At 41.5% G+C, this 17,370-nt stretch overlaps 4 protein-coding genes, 1 long non-coding RNA gene and 1 other non-coding gene across 11 annotated transcripts; 4 read left to right on the top strand and 2 right to left on the bottom strand.

Moving 5' to 3' along the window:
- The first annotated feature begins 846 nt into the window (after positions 1-846).
- Positions 847-5,376, top strand: cdc42ep1b (CDC42 effector protein (Rho GTPase binding) 1b). Of its 2 annotated transcripts, none has more exons than XM_037255489.1 (4): positions 847-959; positions 2,932-3,112; positions 3,248-3,771; positions 4,397-5,376. In XM_037255489.1, the coding sequence occupies exons 2-4, from the start codon at positions 3,033-3,035 to the stop codon at positions 4,972-4,974; spliced, it is 1,182 nt and encodes a 393-aa protein (XP_037111384.1). In that variant the 5' UTR covers positions 847-959; positions 2,932-3,032; the 3' UTR covers positions 4,975-5,376. The 2 variants fall into 2 exon arrangements, with proteins under 2 accessions (XP_037111384.1, XP_037111385.1); XM_037255490.1 differs by lacking the exon at positions 847-959 and adding an exon at positions 2,588-2,610.
- A 124-nt stretch (positions 5,377-5,500) lies between these two features.
- Positions 5,501-6,593, bottom strand: LOC119125225 (galectin-1-like). Its single transcript, XM_037255491.1, has 4 exons — positions 6,461-6,593; positions 6,295-6,374; positions 6,020-6,191; positions 5,501-5,904 (listed from the first exon to the last, which is right to left on the bottom strand). The coding sequence occupies exons 1-4, from the start codon at positions 6,467-6,469 to the stop codon at positions 5,758-5,760; spliced, it is 408 nt and encodes a 135-aa protein (XP_037111386.1). The 5' UTR covers positions 6,470-6,593; the 3' UTR covers positions 5,501-5,757.
- A 401-nt stretch (positions 6,594-6,994) lies between these two features.
- On the top strand, positions 6,995-11,072 carry pick1 (protein interacting with prkca 1). 3 transcript variants are annotated; one of them, XM_037255636.1, is made up of 13 exons: positions 6,995-7,017; positions 7,483-7,551; positions 7,740-7,851; positions 7,969-8,097; positions 8,586-8,652; positions 8,728-8,817; positions 8,900-8,953; positions 9,017-9,079; positions 9,153-9,286; positions 9,353-9,445; positions 9,511-9,561; positions 9,628-9,772; positions 10,108-11,072. In XM_037255636.1, exons 2-13 carry the CDS (start codon positions 7,511-7,513, stop codon positions 10,350-10,352), a joined length of 1,224 nt encoding a protein of 407 aa, XP_037111531.1. In that variant the 5' UTR covers positions 6,995-7,017; positions 7,483-7,510; the 3' UTR covers positions 10,353-11,072. The 3 variants fall into 3 exon arrangements, with proteins under 3 accessions (XP_037111531.1, XP_037111530.1, XP_037111532.1); XM_037255635.1 differs by having other exon boundaries at positions 7,011-7,148; XM_037255637.1 differs by lacking the exon at positions 6,995-7,017 and adding an exon at positions 7,024-7,152.
- LOC119125306 lies at positions 8,082-16,927 on the bottom strand. The gene is made up of 3 exons (XR_005098460.1): positions 16,749-16,927; positions 16,539-16,614; positions 8,082-8,355 (listed from the first exon to the last, which is right to left on the bottom strand). It is a non-coding gene; the product is annotated as an uncharacterized LOC119125306 (long non-coding RNA).
- Positions 11,123-11,195, top strand: trnar-ccu. Its single transcript has one exon. It is a non-coding gene; the product is annotated as a tRNA-Arg (tRNA).
- plbd1 (phospholipase B domain containing 1) lies at positions 11,373-15,531 on the top strand. Of its 3 annotated transcripts, XR_005098459.1 has the most exons (12): positions 11,374-11,543; positions 11,869-12,091; positions 12,262-12,345; positions 12,439-12,580; positions 12,794-12,931; positions 13,099-13,243; positions 13,348-13,548; positions 13,663-13,803; positions 13,881-14,066; positions 14,601-14,707; positions 14,783-15,094; positions 15,129-15,531. XR_005098459.1 is itself a non-coding variant. In XM_037255632.1 (11 exons), exons 1-11 carry the CDS (start codon positions 11,474-11,476, stop codon positions 14,957-14,959), a joined length of 1,614 nt encoding a protein of 537 aa, XP_037111527.1. In that variant the 5' UTR covers positions 11,374-11,473; the 3' UTR covers positions 14,960-15,531. The 3 variants fall into 3 exon arrangements, 2 of the variants coding, with proteins under 2 accessions (XP_037111528.1, XP_037111527.1); XM_037255632.1 differs by having other exon boundaries at positions 14,783-15,531; XM_037255633.1 differs by lacking the exons at positions 14,601-14,707; positions 14,783-15,094; positions 15,129-15,531 and adding an exon at positions 14,111-14,573 and having other exon boundaries at positions 11,373-11,543; positions 13,881-14,070.
- Positions 16,928-17,370: the final 443 nt, after the last annotated feature.

The raw sequence follows: 17,370 nt of genomic DNA, 5'->3' as shown, positions 1-17,370 counted from the left end.
CTCCGGTCCAAAAAATGACAATGCTCTATTGTTTCTGAGCCAAGTCTAAGCTTCCGGCGTCCACACATAACATCGAGAGCTATCCAAACAAAATATGGGAGGGGTCCCCATCTTTCAAATAATGTACTCCTAAAATCAATCTTACCACAAACAGTCATCATCATCCAATTATTCTGTCTCATTATCTGATTGTCGCCAGACTTACATCTGGATTCCCGAAGTGGAAACAAATAGAAGCGATGAAGAGTGATGCTGTCATTAGTCAAATGCCTCCCCCCCTCCCTCCTCGGAGAACTGAATTTCAGAAGCGAGGTTCAGTGTATGTCAGGAGTTCTCGCTTCTTGGCATCCTGTATGATTTGTGAGAGACATTTCCTGCGAAAACTTTCTAGCTCAGACGCTTTAAGTCTCTGCCTGTCTCTTTAGCTTCGTCTTTTAGCCTCTTTGGAAACGATAGCAATGTTGGAAGACTGCTTTTTTCCAAGCACCAGTCAAATCTGCATGAAACACACACACACCATTGTAGCACGCACATAAAAGAGCGTATAAATCCCATGAGTGTTGATAGCTGGAGGAAAAAAAAGAGCGATGACACTGATGGGAGTTTTCAAAGAGATCAATGTCACGCGACTGAATGAAGGTCAAGGGTGACAACATTCCAAACGAGTACAGGCAGCTGTGTCCATCAAAGAAATCATTTTATAAAATGTGCAAAAATGCACTAGTTTGTCAGAGTGGATGTTTTGCTCACAAAAACGTTAAAAGTGAAATCAACTTTCACAATCATCTTCTTCCCCACCCCTTACTACTCTTGCTCCGCCCCCTCTTCCTCTCCATCGCTCTCTTTCCACTTGCCACCAGCATTGCCAACGTGCAGCTGCCCTGCACTGATGCAAACCTTCATGGCCAGACGGAAATAAAGACAAATTGTGGAGAGGACAGTGAAACCTTTTTTTAAAGGTAAGACAATGCTGGAAATGAATGCATGCAAGATGTTTTCAAAATTTAGTTTCAACTACTGTTGGCAATGCAAGATTGATTGGTAGATTATTGCGCAACAAGTCTGTTCTGCAAGGTTATTGGTAATTTTACATACAAGTGCTAAAAGGGCAAAAATAATTTAATACCATACTTCCAAATCAAGCTTGAGTGACTTAATTGGGTCAGTAAAGGTTGAGTGAATGCATGGGCATCAATGACACAGACTAATTTGACAGCCGCATTCCACGACACCAGGTTTCATGAACTACACCTCGCTGTGGATGTTTGCTTGGTGGGCGTTTAGAGAAGCATTCACTTAAATGTGCTTTGTTCAAATGCTGTATGTGTTTGCACTTCACTGGGATTTCAGTTATGTTGACAAAAGGCCCTTGTTAAAAAAAAAAACCTTTGAATGACGGATTGATGGCAAGGATTAAACTAATCATGAAGATTGATGAGGGTACTTAACTTCCTCCTGTTATGCATTGCATATTCTTTTCCCCCTCTTCAAAAAGTCAACTTGACACAATGACATCATCATATGTCAAGTTCAGATTTCATTGACCTTTGTCAGTTCATGAGGAATTCACATCTGCAGTAACCTTAGAGAATAAAATCTAGTAGGCCAGGAAATGGTTTTGCCACGTTGATTCTTGTGCCGGTTATATTTTGGATCCACCACGCGTAATGATCAGGGTTATTCTGACCTCAACCATATTTAGCTAGTGCTGCCCTGCAAAAAAGGACAAGTCACTCTCAGGACACACATTTGATGTCTGAGCCACTGAGACTAAACTTTGCTGTGAAGTCATTTCCTGCTCCACTTTCGAGCATACCACATGTAAGATTTAAACAGTACATGTGCATGTGGTAGGCGGAGTGACAAGAGACCGATACATCGGTTAGCCGCTACAGAATCTGAAATGTCCTCTTTGGACTGTTCCAAAACTTTTTTTTCTCAACATCTCCGGATGCTTTTATCTGATGGCCTCGATAGATGACATCCGGGCCTGCTTATTTTTTGCGTAATCAATCACGGCGTTTACGCGAAACAAGATTGTTGATGGAAGTCTGCAATTATAAATTAACGATGAATTTGTTTGTCTATCTTGTTTATCCGCATGGCCTTAATCGCACGTGGATCAGACGTAGGCAATCCATTTAACTTCTCATCTGTAGAATTGTCCACATCCTTCTAACCATGCTGTCACATTTGTAACATCTTATATATTATCCATTTGGAAATTTGGCCCATGTGAAAAAAACGAGAGATTAGTTGTCGATTTAAAAATAGTAATCCAAGGATCAAGCAAGAGTGGCATCTTGCTCAAGGTGTTACATCACGATTTGGAAGTGGCAGCACCTTCATCTCGACTGAATTAATCCAATACTGTGACCTCGAGCAGTCACGTGATCACGGCTTACAACTCTGGTGTACTCGAACGAAAACACGCCCACACGTATAAACACTCTAAAAGCGGGCCCTAATTTCAACAAATACTTCAGCATGGAAACTTTTTTTTTTTAATCACAGGAGCAGGAAAGTCTAAATTCTTGACACATGTTGCATCCTTGGACAACAGGATGAAAATGTTCCCAGCATTGATTTCGACCATCTGCTTGACAGGCCGTGCGTGTTTTCGATTAGTTTGTAAATCTGCTCCCTCTGTTTATGTTCCCTTTGCTCGGCTGACTGAAAACAGAAACCTTGTAGTACCTGGAAGCTATCAGAGAAGTAAGTGGATTGAAGACGCCAGAGAGCAAGTGAGGGAGTCGCAGTCGGGGGGTGGTAGACAGAAGGGATTAGAAGCTAATCCAACGCACGGACAATCCCGAAGAAGCCTTATCTTTTTTTTTTTTCGCTAGGGAGACTCAAACAGAACAGTTACCAGATTGTCGCTTTTTTTTAAATGACCCCCCCTGCTGACTTTATTTTTCTTCTTCTCAAAAGGCCTGGCGTTCTTGGGTGGAGTTCCAGGAAAGAGCAGACAAAGGGACTTGATGACAGGATGGTGCCACACACGGATAAACCTCTTCAGCAGCAGATGATGCATGACGCTGGGATCCACCCTGCCTTACACAAGATTCTCTCAGGAAGTGAAGATCTTTTCAACACAAAGGACCCTCTGCCAGTAAGCTACAAGACCTCGGGCGAAGAGAATGACTTTCTTGAAAACAGCATTGTACTGTTATTTTAGAAGATTCTGAACCAAGTCAAATGTAATTCTCACAATATTCATTTGATTTTTCTCTCTCTCTTTCCACAGTGGAGCAAATCCGGAATTCCAAACTAACTCTTCTTTAATAAGACTTTTGGATACAAAATTAAAAAGAAACTTACCCGTCATGAGTCTTGGAAAACTTCCAGGGATTAAAGGCCTCGTGTCTGCAGGCTCTCAGGAGAGACGTCGTTTCAAGAGCGACCTCTCGGTGGACATGATCAGCCCGCCGCTGGGCGACTTCCGACACACCATGCACGTGGGCCGCGGCGGAGACGTGTTTGGTGACACTTCTTTCCTCAGCAACTACGGAGGCGTCAAAGAGCCGGGGAGCCCCGACTCGGCAAACAGCTCCAAGTCTACGGGCTTCTTCACACGTACCTTCAGGCACATCCGGAAGAATTCTGGGCCACGGGGGGGACCCCGGAACTCTTCATCCCCGCCGCCTGACATCTCCCCCATCATCAAGAACGCCGTTTCGCTGCCCCAACTCAACATTGATCCTCCCAATGGTCGCCTGCCGAGGCTCCCGAATTCCATCAGCGCGACAGATAGCGCCATCTGCACATATGGTGAGATCGTGTTGTGATGCGCCTCTCGCTGCTCAGTCTCCAGCAGAGCAAACAACGTGAAGCGCTGCATACAAAAACAGGACAATAAATGTCAGCACAGATACAGAAAGGCACTCAAATTGGCTTCCTTTCAATGTCATTCCCACAATCCTCCGGGACAACCAGAAAACAGGTGGCCTTGTCCTTCTAACTCATCACCGAGGCAACACCTGGACAGTTTTAGCCTTGTTACACAAACATGCGGAAAAACTGCATGCTTTAAAACCAGTGCGTTATAATCTATATGTCTAAGTGGGACTGTGCAATCCTGCATTCACAACATGACCCCGCTATTCATTTGGAATGCTAACCAATGGGAGATGTGCATGAGGCTGGATGCCGATACTCGACTGGAAATCCCCGTTCTTTTCCAAGATTAATCATGAACCACTTCAAGAGAATTTTTTTCCAGCTAACTTGTGTGGTTTCAACCGAGGGATGACGATGACGTGTTGTTTTTAACTTTAGCAGTATATCTATTAAGATTTGTGACATCATTTTTGTTCTTTTAAATATATTTTAAATATAATATAGTTGTGTTATGAAATGTTGAGATCTATAAATGTTTTTTTTTGTGTGTGCCCAGGTATCCAATCTGGATTTGTCACTCTGCCTCGCTTCTCTCGCCTCGACAGACCGTTTCTAGATGGAGAGCACAGAGTGTCTATGCGAGAACGAAACGGTAAACCCGTGACTCGTTCGGACTCCCTCACCTCCTTCACGTTGGATCTCGGCCCCTCCCTGATGTCCGAGGTTCTGGGCTTGTTTGACAACCCCAGCTACCTCCAGGAGGTCAGCAAGGTTGTCGCAGCGGAGGAGGAAGAGAAAAATGACGAGGAGGATGATAGCTCTCTAACAGAGACATTTGTGAGTTCGAGCAATTCGTCAGTGCGCGGCGGATCATCGAGAAGGAACGTGAACAGTAAGGAGAATTCTTGTAGCAGCAGCTGGACAGAGGAGGACAGGAGATCAGTTGCGTCATCCTCCAAATCTCCTCCAAGGTCTCCCCCCATAAAAGAAGCTGCCATGGAGTCAGAGCAATTCCAGAGGGCAGCTGATGTGCTGTCTCGACATTATGGAGGAGGGCCCGTCACAAGGCTGAGTCCTCCTCTCTCCAAAACACCATACGCGTTTTCTGAAGAGGAAGAAGAAATCAAAGTGTAGATCAGGATGAGGAATACCACTCTGCAGTCATCTTGCTGCCACCATTTTATACAATTTATTTAAGTTATTGTAATACCACATCTGGTTGAGAGATTTAGCTTTCGTAGTGTAAAGGAATGAAAAGGGATTCACACAATTCACTTTTTTAGTAGTAAATGGTTAAATGTGAGCAATTTATTCCCCAGATGTCTAACCACATTATTTGAATTGTGTTGTCGTTTACTGTTATAATGCAAGTAAAAAAGCAATTTGCTGTTAATAAAGTTTCTTATGAAATATTTGCTTCCTGGTTTAGTAAATGACTGCTTTCCTTTTATCCAATAGTAAACTGTATTAATCCCCGGGTTATGTGTATGGTAATATTTTCTAATGTGAATAAATCATTTACATTTATAGCCAGCACAATCACTGTCTGCTGAATATTTGTGAGGAACATTTGAGAATATTGGTAGTTGATCTTGCTCAATTCTGAGTGTTTGTAATGTAAATCGACACTTCAAAAAACAAAGACAGAAAAACAAGAGAAGTAGTGCATCTCATATTTTAATGTCAATAAAACGAATAGACTGGTGATTTCATTAGAGCTTTGCATAAATGGTTTTGTCCAAACCAATCTAGTCTGAATTCATTGAAATTAAGGGACATTTTTGTAGTTTGGAGCTAGCCTGCCATCTGCTGTTGAGTTAGTAATGTGGGGAAAATATTTCACAATGCGTGGATGAATACAAGTTGAATTTTCATACATTCATTTCCATGACAACAAAAAGTGAGATTTCTTACATCTTAACAGAATTTGATGCAAGAGATTTTGATGTCTCCTGTGATCCTGACATAGTTGATGACCGCCATGTCAACACGGTTAGGAAACTGGATTTGATGTCCATCAGGAAGATCTAGTTCAAACATCTCACCAGTGATCTTCAACACAATCTGTAAAAGAAAGAATTCTGAACAAGTTAACCCATTGTATGAAAACTTTTTCAAATACATCCTGGCAAATTTGCTGAAATGTTCAAAATGTTCCTGCCATGACATCAGAGCCCACCTTAACATGTGTGCCTCTTTGCAGGGGGTTGTGTATTTCCCTTTTCTCCTCGCCCCAGCAACCAGCAATCTTTGAGTTGCACACAATAACTGCTCCATCTGTGTCGTCATGGAATCGCGGGTTGAAATGCAAAGCCAGGTCTTCTGAATCGCGACCGAGGTCAATCTGGAATCTGAGTGGATTTGAAATGACAAATAACTTCTGAGCGATGTTGATTAGACAATGTTTGTTATGCTAGCAACTTAGTAGAGTACACACATTATTGTGGCTTTTACCTTTGAGCATCATGCAAAATTTCGCCCTTTATCTTCAGCTGATCTCCAACTTCTAGGTTAGCATCGTTTACTTCAAGTTTCTAAAAAACAAGAATGAGATAGTTTCAACAAGACAAAATATAATTATATTGAAAGTAAAAGAATGCAGGATGAAAAAAAACCTCACCATGCTCATTCTGGGTGTTGGTTAAGCCTCTTAGGTACTGAGAACTGACGACTCCCCTGCAAAACAAAAAGTAGCTGTGAGGTCTCACTTCTGTTTATGCACATGTGCAACGAGACCAAACAATGATTAAGTTATTCTAATCAGTCAGGGTTCTCAAAGAACATAGTATATCATTACTCGAGATTAGAAAAGGTCAAACAAACACCAAAAAGCACTCAATACTCGTGAACTTAACCAGCCCACTAAATGTTCTACAGTTCCAGTTGATATGGGCCAAAATTAGTCGTCTCCATCAGCTATAACCAGTCATGTTATTCTTTCAATACTTTACCGCCCTCTAGTGGTTACAAAGATGTAACACTAAAAGTCGTGCGCTTCTTGACAAGGTTTTAATAATTTGCCCTGTAATTTTTGCATGATACGTTCAAACAGTAATTATATAAAATTTCTTAAATTCACTATTGTTGATGAATATGTTTTAATTCATTGATAAATTATGACGCAGAAGAAACAGGAATTTTATGACTGACTTCCTCTACACGCTGGAAATGACGTCAGTAAATAAACAGAGGCGCTGTCATTGGGACGTAAAAATATTACCAACCAAACGGAACAATTTAATAAACGCCGCTTTGACATCTATGCATAGCAGGGGATGGTCCAGGAACTGACGTAGATTCCGCTGAAGGTTTGTCGTTTTACTGAGAAAACGAAATGTTCTGTCGCGCGACTACTCGCTAGCAGCTTATTAGCCACGGTTAGCAATTTTCATGGACTTGGCTACGTCATCTGAAGGAAAATCTGATTTCTTGATGGTTATTAAATACTGCATGCATATTTATGCTCTTAATTTTTATACAACCACTTGTCAGCTGTGGCGATCGACTTGCTGCAGTGTCATCTCTTTTATAACCGGGATTTAACTATAATTAATAATTAGCAAGCTGCAAAAGGAAATTTGTGTTTTAAAATGAGCTTATAGTAGTTTTAATACTTTTTCAACAATTTCTTTTCATCAACAGTTTTTTCAAGGACAGCTGTGAGACTGCTATGTTCTCAGACATGGACTTTGAATTAGAGGAGGATAAATTGTGAGTTCACCATCTTTTCTGTTATGTTCATTGTATTTGGAAATAAGTATCACAAAGCCCAGTTTTACACATTAATGCACAATCTTTCTGCCTATACTTGTTCCAAGGTTTTGTGTGAACTTCCCAGGCTTTCAAACTAATTATTTTACAGGCTGCACTTTAACAGTATTAAATTCTCTCTGCCACAGAGGGATACCAACAGTACCAGGGACTGTGTGTCTGAAAAAAGATGCAAATAATCTTATTGGGATCAGCATCGGTGGTGGGGCACAATATTGTCCTTGTCTCTACATCGTTCAGGTTGGTGCAGTTCAATAAGACTCATAATTCATTGTGATGTGATTATTATTTTTTTTAAACATAAAAACATTTGTGTGTACTGGCACCTTCTCCGAAATGTTTCCTCTGGCTTCTCAGGTATTTGACAACACACCGGCAGCTCTGGAAGGGATGCTTGCAGCAGGCGATGAACTCACTGGCGTCAATGGCAAACCGGTGAAGGGAAAGACAAAGGTGGAAGTGGCCAAGATGATTCAAGCTGTGGAGGTACATTATACTACAGCACTGCCATTGACATATATGTCACAATAGATTACATACGGTACAATTATTATACGTCAAATGAGGTATAAGAGATTACTTACAATTTTGAGTCCAGAACAGAACAGAACTCAGTGTGACTTCAGAGAAGATGGACTTGACTGGTTTGCTATGCAGTGTGCCTCATCCCAATATGTGCAGAGTTGCTGTGTTGTTTTTGCCGTCCATTGTTGGTGCGTGGGGAATTTCATGACTTCCTGCAAGCTGGGATAAAGATGGCTTTAGTGGGTGAAATAAAGGATTACCATATCCCAGTTGTGGCCCGTTCAATACAAATATTTCTGCTCATTTTTAGAATCATAAACAATTGCAGGGGAGCCCAGTGGTAGACATTTTTTTCCAATCGCAACCATTTCTTTTCAATCATATTCATCATGCTGATGCCACAAACGATTTATATCACTCATTTATTTGGTTGTTATCTGATTTGTCAGGGTGAGGCAATAATCCACTATAACAAATTGCAAGCAGACCCAAAACAGGGAAAATCTCTGGATATAGGTTTGTGACACACTTTGTTTCATTTAGAAATCTGATTCCATATCTTAACTAAAAGCACACGTTTGATTATTTCAGTTCTGAAAAAAGTCAAACATCGGCTGGTGGAGAACATGAGCTCCGGCACTGCAGATGCTCTTGGCCTGAGTCGAGCTATTTTATGCAACGGTAGGACATTAAAACTCGACTCGAAATGTTGTTGTTTTAAGCAATTAATTTGTTAAACGTCGCTTCCATATTTAATTTGCAGATGGACTTGTTAAAAGACTGGAAGAACTCGAGAAAACAGCAGAGCTTTACAAAGGTATAGAATTTTGAAATTACATTTGGTCCAATAGTGTTTTAAATCCTTTTTGGTTTCCTGCAGGTCTGATGGAGCACACCAAGCGACTCCTCAGAGCCTTTTTCGAGCTTTCACAAACTCACAGAGGTAAACACCGCAATGGAAAATGATTCAGTTGAGCATTTACATCGTCTAACGCATCGATTGCTTCAACTCGCAGCGTTCGGGGATGTTTTTTCCGTCATCGGCGTGCGAGAGCCCCAAGCCGCGGCTAGCGAAGCGTTTGTTAAATTTGCCGACGCTCACCGCAGCATCGAGAAGTACGGCATTCAATTGCTGAAGACTATCAAGCCTGTGAGTTTTTGCATCTGGTCTTTAAGTCCTATTCATTGCTGTAACAACGAGTTATGTGCGGTACAGATGCTTCACGATTTGAACACCTACCTTCACAAGGCCATACCAGACACAAAGCTCACGATCCGCAAGTACCTGGATGTCAAGTTTGAATATTTGGTAAGTCGACCGCTATTCTAGCCAAAGCGGTTCGTGGTCAATTGACAAATATTTTTGTCTTGCAGTCTTACTGCTTAAAGGTGAAGGAAATGGATGATGAAGAATACACCAGCATTGTAAGTTATAGTTCCAGTTTAAAATCAGAAACCGAGAAATTCTTTGGTCAACGTTCCTTCCAACAGGCAATGGGAGAACCACTGTATCGCGTATGCACCGGGAACTACGAGTATCGTTTGGTGCTGCGTTGCCGGCAGGAGGCTCGTGCACGCTTCGCCAAGATGAGAAAAGATGTCCTGGAGAAGATAGAACTTTTGGATCAGAAACATGGTTTGTTGCAGTTTTTTGTCTCATACACCCCCATATTAATTTCCATCTTAAAGATGATTTAATATTCTTACAAGTCACAATGATCCGAAAGCAAGGCAGCTTACAGAGTGTCTGCTCATCTCTTTTACAAATTGTGTAAGAATGTTAGTGACGCGCCCCATGAACTGCCTTCACTAAACATCTATTGTGCTCCACTTGATCACATTACCATTGGTTTCGCCTATTTTAGGACAATGGTTTTGTCTGACCTCGTCATTGTCTGATTTAGTCAAACAGAAACTATGCCCCCGACCAAAGATTAATTGAATCGTCTCTCCCGTCTTTGTCTCGTCTAGTGCAAGACATAGTTTTCCAGCTCCAGCGCTTCGTGTCAGGTATGTCGCGCTACTACGACGAGTGCTACGCCGTGCTGAAGGAGGCCGACGTCTTCCCCATTGAGGTGGACCTCTCCCGTACAACCATCAACTACAGCAGCCAGTCATTGACCTACACTGATGAGGAGGAGGTGGATTGTGCGGGAGGAGCGGAGGAGGGCATCCAGGCAGAGAATGGAAGCGAGAAACTCATCGATGATGAATGAATGAATGACTGTTTGGTGTTATGGTGGACATGAAGAAGTCAGTCCGTGCTATTGACATAATTATTTGCAGAAGGGAGAATAGGAGCGGGTCAAGACTAGCTACTGTTCTAGTACTTTCTATTTTCTTTTAATGTTATTGTGTTTTTTTTTTTTTAAATACTTTGTTCTCTGCCCATCACTTTGTTGCTGAATTAGTTTGACAGAATTGGAATGTTATGCAAGTGTTGTAGGATTCGTTTAATTTGAGTTGTGCCTTCTTATTTAATTATGTGTCAATGTGGCGGGTCTGTCACTCTGGGTCAGTGATGTTTCCTCGTGATTGTTACCTTTTTATTTCCTACCAAGTTGGACCAACAGATGTGGTGCCAGAGCTGTTTTACCTCTCCGTTTTTGTTTTGTAACATTTTCTTGGCCCATTTTAAACTGCTCGACAAGGGATCCTTTCTTAAAAAGCTTCATAACCAAAGTCTGTCTGTTACCGTGATAAAACTCGAAACACTATTTGTAAATATGAATGTTAAAGGGAAATATTGCTACATTTTAACTTTTGCTGTTATATTTATTCTTTTGAACCTGCTGCCAAATATACTAATTCTATGGAAATAATATATTGCTTAGGTCATCTCATGTGAACCAGAAACATGATTAGCATTAATGTTTTTTTTTTTTTTTGTATTAGCTATTGTGCTTTGGAATAAACTAGTTTTTCTGGAATTTTCATTTTGGTGAGTGGCCTTTTATCCAATGAGATATACAAGATGTAATCAGTTGCCCCAGTGGCCTAATGGATAAGGCACTGGCCTCCTAAGCCAGGGATTGTGGGTTCGAGTCCCATCTGGGGTGGACGTCAACATTTTCAAATAAGCAATATTGTCTGGTACAAGTAAATGTTTCACTGCCATCATACATAGCAGTACTTCCTTGAACAAGATGCTAATGTGACTCATCCTCCAATCACGAGATCCACATGTAATTCTCTCTTTTACCACTAGGCGTCTCCTTGCTATCCACATTTAGGTCTACCAGTCCTGCCTTACTTAACCGTTCTCACTTCTTCCTCGCTCCTTCTCAGTGGCAGCTGGCTGTTTTCTGTAATGCTCACCGCTTGACTTTGTGGAACTATGTTTTTAAATAGTTTGTGTGTTTTTCTGTTACTCGATGCGGCGTTGACTAGCTACTCTGCAGCCGGGGGTAAGTAGGTCATACAAATCATGGTTTGAACTTTGTCAAGTCAAGTCTGATTTATTTGTATAGCCCTAAATCACAAGCAGTCTCAAAGGGCTTCACATAACTCATGTACAGGTATTTGAGTAAACAGTATGTGTACGTGTTGTAACCAGTTAGTTGCAGGCTTTTAAAACTACAAATTAACCTACAAAGAGGCTACTTAAAAATACACACATACGATTTGTAAGTTTAAATGAAGATTGTTCAAGTGTTCCTATCATTGTAGCCTTTTAGTTTGTTAGTTTCAGCTTTCTTATGACTTGACCTTTTTTTTTTGTGTCTCATCCAGATTTCACAAAAGCTACAGTGTACTGGGACGTCCAACAAAAGACGGTCTTGCTGAAAGATGGGGTCCTAGATATAAATGGGGACGCATATGGCTTCTTGAATGACACCTTGTCCAGTACAGGCTGGAGTGTTCTTGAGATCCGAGCTGGATACGGAGAAACGTCAGAGGCTGACGAGGTCACCTTTTTCCTGGCGGGGTACCTAGAGGGCTTTCTCACTGCGCAGTAAGTACGGAATGACCCCGCGTTCCTGCATATTATCGTTCCTTGAAATCCAACTTGTTGATCATCTCTGTCCTTTGTGAGACCAGAAGCTGTAAAAAGATCACTTTCGACTCGGATATTTTGAAATGAACTAAAATCACTCGTCAGACTTGGACTCGTTTCTTATCCAGACAGATGATAGATCACTACACTAACATATACCCTCGGCTCATCCATGATCCCGATATCCTGGGTCGGGTCCAGAACTTCATGAAGTGAGTCTGCAGTTATTCCTACTGAACCACAATATCCTTTCAGATGTACTGTTAGTCATGTGACCTTTGAGTAATTTGGGTTTGGTCTTCAAGGCAGCAGGACTCTTGGACCAGACTACAAGTGAAAACGAACAAGGATTCTGATCCTCTGTGGAGACATGCAGGCTTCGTTGTGGCCCAGGTGGACGGTCTGCAAGCTGGAGTTGCAGAATGGGCCAAGAGACAAGGAAAAAAGGTGTTCTGGTTTTTGCAGTGGACGATCACACATTCAAATCGAAGTGGGAATTATTAGCGACTTCTTTGCCAACTATAAAGGAAGTAGAAATGCTGATCTGAATAAAAATGGACAAGTCCTTGCTTACAGTTTTGGGGAAGTTTAGCCTTTGCATGTCCTTTACTTTGTTGAACTCTGTTTTCTAAAGCTGACTATCTGCTGTCATTCCCACAGCCATTGTCCCTGTTTGCTGTTCAGTTCCTGAACGCTGTCGGAGACCTGCTGGATCTGATCCCGGCCTTGGTCCCCACCCCTACTAAACCGGCAGACTTAAAACTTCCGGGGATGGGACACTGCTCGGCACTCATAAAGGTCAGGAATCAATTGGGATGAAGCATCTAAATCTTTAGAAAATGTTTTTTTGGGGGGGGGGGGGGGGGTCCACAAGGAAGCCATTGTTCTGGGAGAAAAATCAGGTATAGGGCATGCCTACTCCACACAGAATCTTGAGTTTTGAAATCTTCAATCCCTCTTATCAGATGCTCCCAGGCTTTGAGAACCTCCTCTTTGCTCACTCCAGCTGGTACACATACGCAGCCACCATGCGGATCTACAAACATTGGGATTTCCACATTGCTGACCCCAACACAGCCACTGGCAAACTATCCTTCAGCAGCTACCCTGGTAGGCATGAGGAATTCTCAAGTACTCTTGAGAGAATCGCTGTCAAAACAGCCAAGATGAAGTTGCTTATCATTCACCATGACAGGTCTGAATGCCTTTCTCAGGATTTCTGGTGTCCCTGGATGACTTCTACCTCTTGGGAAGTGGTCTCATGATGACCCAGACCACCAACAATGTCTTCAACACATCCCTCTTTAAATTCGTCAGCCCCAAAAGCCTGCTGGCCTGGCAGAGGGTTCGACTTGCTCACAGTTTGGCTCATACAGGAGAGGAGTGGGCCAACATCTTCTCTCAGTACAACTCCGGTGAGTGGACAAAGCATGACATATGGAAACCAAACTTTAACGGGACAACAGGTCGAGAAACCAGATGAATGGTTGGATATACCTGGACAAAACACCGTCGTCACATTGTTGCAGGTACATATAACAACCAGTACATGGTGTTAGACCGAAGCAAAGTGAAGCTGGGCCACAGTATTAGTGATGGTGCTCTGACTGTGGTGGAGCAAATTCCTGGGCTGGTGGAGCATTCTGACCAGACACAAGCACTGCGCAGAGGTAAGAACAGTCCAGCTTGACTCTTTATTTTCAGTTTGGCATTTGTAGTCTTGATCTGCTTTTGTTTACCACGGCAGGTTACTGGCCGTCCTACAACGTCCCCTTCCACCAGAACATCTACAACTTGAGTGGGTATGAGCTGATGCAGCAGGAATATGGAGAAGACTTCTCTTATGACCTCTGCTCAAGAGCGAAGATCTTCCGCCGAGACCAAGCTAATGTCAAGGACCTGGACTCTTTAAAGTACATCATGAGATTCAATGGTGGGTTTTTGTCTCACACTGAAGGCGCAGCAGTTGATTTATAGGTAGAAGAGCCAGGAAGAAAATATGCATGGCTCTTGTGTCCGACAGTCTTCCCCAGCTACACATGTTGCTTCTGGTCCATTAGGATGTCTGAGAGGATGAAGGCAGAACTCAAGTTCACAAACGTGATCTTGTTTAGCGTCCCGGGAGTCCAGATGTCAAAGACCTTGACTACAGATGTCGGCACCATAGGATTGTAGTCTTTAAGTCCCGTAATGCGTGGCTTCTTGGGAACAGGAAACGTAGTGGGGGTCTTGAAGCAGACATGTCTCCAGTGAAGGTCTGCACAAGGACCGGTTTGTTCGCACTAAAACTTAATGTTTTGTAGTTGGTGATTTGCCAAAATCCTCGCCAGCAGCTGCAGAGCTGTTTGAAGAGTCTCTCTGAATACACAAGCTTAGCATTTCTCACCTTTCTTCTAAACCGGTATTTTGCCTCCTCTGTTTTCCTTGATGCAAGTATTTGACTGAAATTCTGTCATTTTTTTGTCAGACTACAAGAATGACCCATATTCTAAAGGTGACCCTTGCAAGTCCATTTGTTGTCGTAACGACCTGAAGACCAAAGAGCCTTCACCGAGCGGATGCTATGACACTAAGGTAGGTCTCATTGCATGCTTCTAGATGATCAAATGCGCCTCATCAACTCATTTTCCTGTATTGTGGTTTATTTAGGTCACAGATTTCCAAATGGCGGGAGAGTTCAGTGCAGAAGCAGTGAACGGGCCGACGACACAAGATGGACTCCCGCCGTTCGTGTGGGATAATTTCACCAACATCAGCCACCAGGGTCTGCCACAGTACTACAATTTCACCTTTGTCACTATGAAGCCCCGCCTCTTCCAGCCTTAACTATTATACAAGTAAGGAAACCTGGTGCTTTTAAAAGGCATTTCAAATGAATGCGCCGAATAGTAATTATGACTATGATTTTTTTTTTAAAAAGACGATACAACTTAATGCAATGGTTGTTATTCAATAAAATTATACGATGAAAGATTGTACAATACTTGTTCGGATTTAACTTTTCTTATGGAGACACAACCTGCACCTTGTTTCTGTTTCCTAACACGTACAGTGAGTTTTTTCTTTTGAGTGATTTGAGTTTTGCTCCTTTACTTCAATGTGTCTCACAATGCAAATATGTCTCAGGGTGAAGTTAAGTCTGGATATTTTATGCCTTTAACTTTTTGCATCTGTAATGACAATGCACTAAGACTCAGTCTAAGCCTTGCATGTGCTCAATCATTGTTGTTTTCATAATGGATGATACCATCCGTGATCCCACGATCAACTCTCAGGGCTTTGCTCGATCAATTTCTAAGCATGTTTCAGGATTGTGAAATTTAAAATACCACTGTCAGCTTTAGCTATGAAGCAGTGATGCACATTTATGGCATTTGATGAATAAAGTTTTAAAGTTGTTTGCTGTCCTGTCTTATTTTTCACGACATAAATGACTTACTGTACCGCAACAATTTCTACTTTTAATTGAATGTATTAATGCACTACCGTTGCTTACATGTGAGAGATTGACAGGATAGCGAGTCACGTTGAAGTGGAAAAGTTTTATAAATTCTTTGCATGAAATAATGTTTTGATCACTCCTTGACTTCGTGCGACGTCTATGCTGTGCCAGATCTACTGTCTTCATTTAATTTACAATGTATGGTGTGTCAAGTAAAATAGTGAGCTATTTGGCCCTAGGGACCCATGTACGTAATTTACCCCTTCCTGTGAAAAGGAGGAACTGAAACGTCTGCAAGGCACTCTGTTTTATTTTCATATAAAAGTGGTTGCCTTCTATGAGGTCTCACAGCTTTTCTCTTCCCATTTGTAAAAAAAAATACTCCTATTGCAGCTATGACCAAGAATTGTCCTCCTGGCAAAAAATGGGACTACGTTGTCAACGATTGTATAAGTTTAAAGGTGTTGGAAACCAGACCTGAACCTCCAACAGGTGAGAAACACAGCCAAGTTATGTGCCTCTTACGTTGCTATCATACTGTTGCCTCTAATATTCGTCCTAAAACAACACAAAAACGATATTGAACTGTGATTTTTGCTTTTTAGCATTTACTAACATGTCCTTTCATTCTGTTCTGTATTCCCCATAGAGGTAATGCCAGTTTTTGTTCAAAGCACATCAGACCCACCAATTTCTCTGATTCCAATTCTGTGGATTGTGCTGGTTTTGATCACTCTGGGGTCCATTATGGCTTTGGCTCTCTGGTTCATCATATACAGACGGCAGAGCAGACCCAGTAGAACCTCAGGTACATGCGGAACTCGATAGTTGTGATACGGTAGAAACTTCCAGATTTTTCATTCTGTTGACTGACTTTAAATTTGCTATTCAGTAATCACACATCGATGGTATCAGAGACAAGGTCTTAACATTTAAGCTTAAGCTTTAACATTGGACACTTACTTGGCTTGGAGGCAGGTCAGTAAACTCACCTGCCAAAAGTCTTCACTGACTCCCAAATCCAATTCCACTCGCTTATCTATTCATCACAGTAATAAAAAGTACTATCAGCACACAGAAGGATAAAAGCTAGAGCTAGTTAGCATTAACGGCCATGCGACGGCCAGCTAATGCTATCAATTAGCTCCTGATTAGCACATGAGGCTAACTCACCACGATGTGTTGAAAAGTGGTTAAAACTTCGGCACACAGTCTCCAACAATGTTCCCGCTGATATACGAGTCTTTACTGACACGTATTTTAATATTTTAATGCGTTTTAATCATTTAATTTCGGTTTAATGCATTCGGCGGGTTTTTGATGTAGCAGCTTTCAATCGTCTTTTTGAAGGGTGTGGTCTCATTTCTTACTGGTCTTGTCAATTTCTCTCGATATAAGAGATTGGGCTAATAGGTAAGTCTCATTTCTACTTAAGTGCACTTCTAGTGTCTTTTACATGTCTGTGAAAGCCAAATAAAATGAAAATAAAATACACAAGTATAATATCGGCAGTATTTTTATCATTTAATTAAACTAAAAAAAAATTGTAACCAATTTTTTAATGGGTTACATACATATCAAATGTTTTTTTCTAGTGCAGAAAATTCCCATTAACTTTGTACAATTGAAAAAAAATACTATATTGGGATGCATAGGCCTTTCTTTAAAAAATACATATTTTTTGGGCAAACTTTTATACTAGTAGTGTCAGTACTTACTACTCAAGAATTGAGTACTTTTTTAATTTCATTGCATATATTTTCTATTATGTTGAGCTTGCAAATTTGTATGATCA

This window comes from Syngnathus acus, chromosome 8 (assembly GCF_901709675.1).
Source record: "Syngnathus acus chromosome 8, fSynAcu1.2, whole genome shotgun sequence".
In the NCBI taxonomy this organism is placed as follows: Eukaryota; Metazoa; Chordata; class Actinopteri; order Syngnathiformes; family Syngnathidae; genus Syngnathus; species Syngnathus acus.
Note: the sequence above shows the minus strand (reverse complement) of the source record. Positions and strands in the feature narration are given on the sequence as shown.

Excerpts from the sequence above, each read along its gene's own strand:
- cdc42ep1b (XM_037255489.1), top strand. The coding sequence starts at position 3,033 with ATGACGCTGGGATCCACCCTGCCTTACACAAGATTCTCTCAGGAAGTG. Across the intron at positions 3,113-3,247 it reads ACACAAAGGACCCTCTGCCA|TGGAGCAAATCCGGAATTCC; the intron begins GTAAGCTACAAG and ends CTCTTTCCACAG. Across the intron at positions 3,772-4,396 it reads TAGCGCCATCTGCACATATG|GTATCCAATCTGGATTTGTC; the intron begins GTGAGATCGTGT and ends GTGTGTGCCCAG.
- LOC119125225 (XM_037255491.1), bottom strand. Across the intron at positions 6,192-6,294 it reads ATTTTGCATGATGCTCAAAG|ATTCCAGATTGACCTCGGTC; the intron begins GTAAAAGCCACA and ends AAATCCACTCAG. Across the intron at positions 5,905-6,019 it reads AAAGAGGCACACATGTTAAG|ATTGTGTTGAAGATCACTGG; the intron begins GTGGGCTCTGAT and ends TTTCTTTTACAG.
- plbd1 (XM_037255632.1), top strand. The coding sequence starts at position 11,474 with ATGTTTTTAAATAGTTTGTGTGTTTTTCTGTTACTCGATGCGGCGTTG. Across the intron at positions 11,544-11,868 it reads TAGCTACTCTGCAGCCGGGG|ATTTCACAAAAGCTACAGTG; the intron begins GTAAGTAGGTCA and ends TGTCTCATCCAG. Across the intron at positions 12,092-12,261 it reads GAGGGCTTTCTCACTGCGCA|ACAGATGATAGATCACTACA; the intron begins GTAAGTACGGAA and ends TTTCTTATCCAG.
- pick1 (XM_037255636.1), top strand. The coding sequence starts at position 7,511 with ATGTTCTCAGACATGGACTTTGAATTAGAGGAGGATAAATT. Across the intron at positions 9,287-9,352 it reads TGCTGAAGACTATCAAGCCT|ATGCTTCACGATTTGAACAC; the intron begins GTGAGTTTTTGC and ends TGTGCGGTACAG. Across the intron at positions 9,562-9,627 it reads ATGAAGAATACACCAGCATT|GCAATGGGAGAACCACTGTA; the intron begins GTAAGTTATAGT and ends TCCTTCCAACAG.